The sequence below is a fragment of the Elephantulus edwardii genome, unplaced genomic scaffold (genome assembly GCF_000299155.1).
Source record: "Elephantulus edwardii isolate Elephantulus edwardi_28Jun2011 unplaced genomic scaffold, EleEdw1.0 scaffold00216, whole genome shotgun sequence".
NCBI lineage: Eukaryota > Metazoa > Chordata > Mammalia > Macroscelidea > Macroscelididae > Elephantulus > Elephantulus edwardii.
Window position 1 is genome coordinate 4,109,773 of NW_006399966.1, and position 5,686 is coordinate 4,115,458.

General features: G+C 56.3%; 1 protein-coding gene and 1 pseudogene across 1 annotated transcript; one reads left to right on the forward strand and one right to left on the reverse strand.

The window, feature by feature from the left end:
- Window positions 1-1,502, reverse strand: part of LOC102863184 — a 31,487-nt pseudogene extending 29,985 nt beyond the window's left edge.
- An 847-nt stretch (window positions 1,503-2,349) lies between these two features.
- Window positions 2,350-5,079, forward strand: SLC25A39 (solute carrier family 25, member 39). Its single transcript, XM_006897885.1, has 11 exons — window positions 2,350-2,434; window positions 2,577-2,636; window positions 2,748-2,789; window positions 3,012-3,145; window positions 3,399-3,466; window positions 3,590-3,714; window positions 3,878-4,051; window positions 4,280-4,389; window positions 4,645-4,726; window positions 4,800-4,880; window positions 4,964-5,079. The coding sequence occupies exons 1-11, from the start codon at window positions 2,350-2,352 to the stop codon at window positions 5,077-5,079; spliced, it is 1,077 nt and encodes a 358-aa protein (XP_006897947.1).
- Window positions 5,080-5,686: the final 607 nt, after the last annotated feature.

The following is a 5,686-nucleotide window of genomic DNA, read 5'->3' on the forward strand; positions in this document are numbered from 1 at the left end:
TGGATTTCACCTGATGGTATGCATAGGAATCAGATCGATTACATATGTGGAAAGAACCGCTGGAGAACTCAATATCAGCTGTGAAAACTAGGCCAGGAGCTGATTGTGGAACAGACCACTCATATGCAACAGTCTTCATATAGTGGGTTTTTATTATTGTTTTTGTTTTGTTTTGTTTTTGGAGAACAGGTTTTTATTATTGTTGCTGCTGCCTTCATAGAGTGGTTCTGAGGTTGTGACCTCACTCGCCCATAGATTATCTGTAGGACGAGGTGGAGCTAGTGCCTGCTGAACTCGGGTCACCAAGACACTGCAAAACTTCCGCACCTCCCCGCCCCCATCTCCCGCGTAGGGAATGGGAGGAGGGGTAAATGTTGGCTGTGATGACTTGATCTCAGGAACCAACCTTCCGCTGTGCAGGGAAGGGGGAAGCAGCGCTGCCCACGCTCCTCCAGAAAGTTCCCAGGAACCCCTGACCCCAGGGGGACGCTCCCCAAGGAGTGCTGGGGTGGCTTTTATGTGAACAGTTGTTGGTAGTGACCCTAAAGTCAACAGAAGGTAGTGTTGCCCAGCCTTGCGCCATCCTCACATTCTTCACTGTTTAACCCACTCCTGCAGCCACTCTGTCGGTCCGCTTCGCCCAGGATATTTTTCCTGTTTTTCAAGTACCCTCAATTTTACCACAGGAGCTCTGCTGGCTTCGTCTATAAAAAGTTGCGCGACTCAGGTGGTTCGAATCCACCCGTGGCTCCGTGGGAACCGATGGAGGAGTCGTTATGGCGCCACACACTGAGAGGACTTCAACCGTTTTCCTTCCTCCAAGGACTGGCTTCTCTTGAAAATGTGTCCAAAGTAAGTGAGACTAAGTCTCGCCATCCAGGCTTCTAAGGAGCATTTTGGCTGCACTTCTTCCTAGAAAGATTTGTTCCTTCTTTTGGCTGTCCGTGGTATAACGATATTTTCGGCCAGCACCATAAATGAACAGCATTTATCCTTTGTGAGAGCAGACAGGGCTGTATAAACAGTCAAATAGCAAAGCGCGGGCGGCTGATTGCACGCAGCCTGCGTCACCCTTCCCCCCTCGCTCCGCAGAGGACCTAGAACCGAGGGGGCGGGGCCGGGGCCGGCTCACGCAAACGCGGTGTGCCCCAAGGACGGGTGGAGGCGGAGACCTGAGGACGTGAGTGGGCGGGCCGGCGTAACTCCGGGCTTGCGGTCGTTCGGCCCGTGAAGGGTACCGGGGGGCGGAGCCTCTTGGCGTGATAGGGGGCGGAGCTGGCGGCTGCTGTCTACTGAGGCCTCTCTGAGGAGAACGCGCGGGTCGTTGCTGCGGTCGTGGATCCGCTATGGTCTCGCCGACCCCCGGGCCCCCAGCCGCGCGAGCACCGGCCTAGAATCAGGTAGGCGGGGTTGGGCCCGGGTCGGGAAGGAGACCAGAACCGGGTCTCTGGGGGTCCCGGGGACTTTGAGCCGGGTTGGGGCTGGGGGGCTGGACGTGCCATCGATGTCGACCTCATCTGCCTCTCCAGGCGTCCCTACGTGAAGTTCTCCTGTGCCCGGCTCCAACTTCCTCCCTTTCCAGCTGAGCCCCCTGCCTGTTTAGGGCAGAGCGCTAGCCTTTCCTGCTCGGGCTCCGGGCCTGGCCCATCTGCCTAGGGGCCGGGTGCGAAGAAGGGCCGCCGTCATCTTGACACGTTTCGCTCGCTGCCCGGCCTCGCTTGTCCACACGAGGTGACTCGGGCGCGCGTGTGTCCGTCCTGTCGCCGGGGCCTGGAGGGAGCGGGGTGGTCTGGGTGTCTGCATCTTTGAGCAGCCAGGGCCAAACCCGGCACCTGCGCTGGATGCCGAGTAACCATGTGCTGCATGGTGAGTGAATGGTATCTGGGAAAGGCAGTTTGCTGCCTAATTACATCTGGAATGGTCGTGGGCGTGTCACTTTACCTTCGGTTTTAACCTTCGTTTCCCCGATGATAAAGGCTCTGACAGTACTTGGATTGAACAAATTTGCTCTGGAGATTACTCGAGGCAGTTTCTGCTTCAGGGCCTGAAGGATGCGGGTCACCAATTAAGATCCCCCAAAGTGCCTTCACCCGTGTCTCCCTCTCCTGGAAACCCACTTTTGGGATTTTTTTAAAAAATGTTATTATTTTTGTGTGAGTGTATCGTCAAATCAGATCTGACTGGTACAGGAAGAGACCACCCCTCCTTCCCCGGCAGAGCATCTGGTGGATTCGAACCGTGCACCTCTGGGATTGTAGTTGCAGCTCCTTGCTACTAGGCCACCAGAGCTCCCTTGGGATTTTTACTTCCCATGTGACTGAGGTTTGCTTTCAGGGTCGACTCTTCAATATGGCTGACCAAGAACCCGGGGGCCTTAGCCTCCTTCAGCAGATGGTGGCTTCAGGCACTGGGGCGACAGTCACCTCTCTCTTTAGTAAGGCTTTGGGCTAGTGGGGTGAAGGGCAGCTGGGGACTGGGGGCGGTTGTAATTTAAACTGGAAGATAGGGACCTTGTTTGGAGGGAGATGCCAGAATAGGAACTTGAAAGGAACTCTTTGAATTCTCCCCACCCCTAGTGACACCCCTGGACGTGGTGAAGGTGCGTCTGCAGTCCCAGCGCCCCTCAGGAGCCAGTGGTAAGAGTCTGGAAGGATGAAGGGGGTGGTACCTGAGCAAGAGGGAAACTTGGGGAGTTCTGCGGGTGGTGGGCTTGGTCTGACTGGGGGGGGGGTTGCCTTGTGTTTTAGAGCCAACACCTCCCTCTAGACTGTGGAGCATCTACACCAAACGTGAGTGCCTCAAGCCACAGGGAGCCTTGAAAGGGTCCCAGGGGCACAGGGAAGCCCTAGAGTAGGGACTATCCTAGTCACGCCCCAGACTTACTGCTGGTCTTGTCAGCCAGTATTTTTTCTAGGACTTTATCCCAAACATGGGCCTAGCCAGAGTGGGCACCTATCTCCTCTGCAGGGTTCCAAAGCCATGTAATCTTAATGCTCCCTCCCCTCCCCCAGTGTCGACCCCTCTCCAACCTGCTGGGAAGTGCCTCCTGTACTGCAATGGAGTCGTGGAGCCAATGTACCTATGCCCAAATGGGGCCCGTTGTGCCACCTGGTTTCAGGAAACCACCCGCTTCACTGGCACCATGGTGAGCAGCTGTTCCCCAGGATGGGCTCGGAGGCGTTCATTCCCAAGGGACTCAGCCCCAGCCGAGAACAAGCAGCGCAGGGCATAGGGTGATGGCCAGTTAGGTCTTGGCATAGGCCTCCCCACAGAAGGTTTGGAAAGTCGGGAGGGGTCTCCAGGACGCTGTGGGTGGAGGGAGGTCTGGACCAGCCCTCGGCAGTCACAGGCCTTCCTCATGTCTCTTCTTCCCCCCTGGAATGGGCCCACTTGATCAGGATGCCTTTGTAAAGATTGTGAGGCATGAAGGCACCAGGACCCTCTGGAGTGGCCTCCCAGCCACCCTGTGAGTAGCCCCTCCCTGTATCACCTTCCAGGGTTGGGTGGTTGGGGAGTGGGGGTGGGGGCAGGGCTGGCTGGGTTGAGGGACGGTTTGGAAGACCCAGCTAACCTCAGTCCACACTCCCAGGGTGATGAATGTGCCGGCCACCGCCATTTACTTCACCGTCTATGACCAACTCAAGACCTTCCTGTTTGGGCTAAACTTGACCTCTGACCTCTATGTACCCATGATGGCTGGCGCTCTGGCCCGATGTGAGCACCACGCAGGACTCTGAACTCCCTCTGTCCCACTCTTGTTCAAACCTAGCATTGGTTCCCTGCCTTGGTCTCTGCCTATCTTGTCAGGCCGGGTGGGGGTGGGAGGCACACATTCTAGGTCCCGAAACCTGATCTCTTCCCACCATGTTCTCTTCAGTGGGCACAGTGACTGTGATTAGCCCCCTTGAGCTGGTGCGGACGAAGCTGCAGGCTCAGCATGTGTTGTACCGGGAGCTGAGGGCCTCTGTTCAGGCTGCAGTGGCTCAGGGAGGCTGGCGCTCTCTGTGGCTGGGCTGGGCGCCCACTGCCCTTCGGGATGTGCCCTTCTCGGGTAAGTCTCCAGGAGTGCAGGGCCTAAAATGCATAGGGACCTGTAGCTAAGTCTTAATTCTAGATTTGTCGTTTGTAAAACGGGCACAGCAGGTAGTGGTCTCTCTGGACTGTTGTGAGGTAATTCTTGGAGGGTGCCTAGTGGCTAGTAATCAGGGTGACAGAACACCTAGGGCTCCCCTCTGCACCCTACCTCCCTCATGTCTCACGAGTACCTCCATCTTCTAAGCTCTATATTGGTTCAACTACGAGTTGGTGAAGAGCTGGCTAAGTGGGTCCAGGACAAATGACCAGACATCTGTGGGCATCAGCTTCTTAGCTGGCGGGATCTCAGGAACGGTGAGTTGATGGAGCAGGTGAGGCCCACGGGGTTTTCCTTGAGGTCCCAAAGGTGGTTGGAGATTTGGGGCATAGCTGCCTGCAGAACGGCCCTGCAGCACTGGTGGCTGGAGAGCACGCTGTCCCCATGCTGCCCTGGCTAAGGCTGAGGACCTGTGAGGTCTTTGTCCCTCCCAGCCCTGGGAGCCTCCTCTTCTGCTAGATGAAGGAATGGTGTCCTGGGCATGACTCTAAGCCTTCTCCCCACCTATCCAGGTGGCAGCCACCCTGACTCTGCCTTTTGATGTTGTGAAGACTCAGCGCCAGGTCCAGCTGGGAGCGATGGAGGCTGTGAGAGGTGAGGGACCAGCTGGTGTGGAGGGGCAGATGGGGGCGTGAGGGCATCTGAACAATGTGCCTTGTTCTTGCAGTGAGGCCTCCACGTGTGGACTCTACCTGGGTGCTGCTGCGGAGGATCCGAGCTGAGTCAGGGACCAAGGGATTGTTTGCAGGTCAGTAGGTGTCTGTACCTGTGCCCTGCGTGGGGTTAGGGTTTGGGGCCACAACCCCTGACCTGGTCCCCCTCTGGATGCAGGCTTCCTCCCAAGGATCATCAAGGCTGCCCCCTCCTGTGCCATCATGATGAGCACTTACGAGTTTGGCAGAAGGTTTTTCCAGAAACTCAACCAGGAGCGACTGCAGGGCCCTTAAAAGGGGCCAGGAATTCAAGACCCACCCCCAGCTGCTTCATGGATGGATGCAAGCTGGAGACTGAGCCAAGTGCCTTTTCCTCAGCACTGAGGGGTGGGGAGCTGCTTCCCTTTCCCCCCTCTGGGTCTTCAGGGCCCGCCTCAGACATGGCTTTCTTTCTGTTGCTCCCCATTCCTGAGGCTCAAGGAGCATCACTTTTCTGTCTCCCAAGTTCAAGACCAAATCTGCTGTCTGCCCACACCTTCATTTCCCTGTTTTTTTTTGCTGTAACTGGACCTGCCCCTAGGAACCAAACACCCTGGCTGGGCATGCCTCAGTCTTTCCTACCTCCATTAATTCCTTACATCTAAAGTTGAATTTGTCAAGTGTCTGTAATTGAGGGGCTAGAGGGTGGGAAAAGTAGGACATTAAGAATGCTTCACACACCAAGGCCAGGGGAGGGTCCTGTTGCTGTTTGAGGCTTCCCAGGGAAGTATCTGTGTAGGGATCCCACCAAATAAGGGGGCTCCCTTCTTCAGGGCTCACTGTTAGAGCCAAGGTAGAGGTGATGAGAGCATTTTTCAAGGGCACACTTACATGACCACAGGAGGGAGAGTGCAGTATGCTG

Coding starts and splice junctions, on each gene's coding strand:
- SLC25A39 (XM_006897885.1), top strand. CDS start 2,350: ATGGCTGACCAAGAACCCGGGGGCCTTAGCCTCCTTCAGCAGATGGTG. Junction 3,467..3,589: donor AGTGGCCTCCCAGCCACCCT/GTGAGTAGCCCC, acceptor CCACACTCCCAG/GGTGATGAATGTGCCGGCCA. Junction 4,390..4,644: donor CTGGCGGGATCTCAGGAACG/GTGAGTTGATGG, acceptor CCACCTATCCAG/GTGGCAGCCACCCTGACTCT.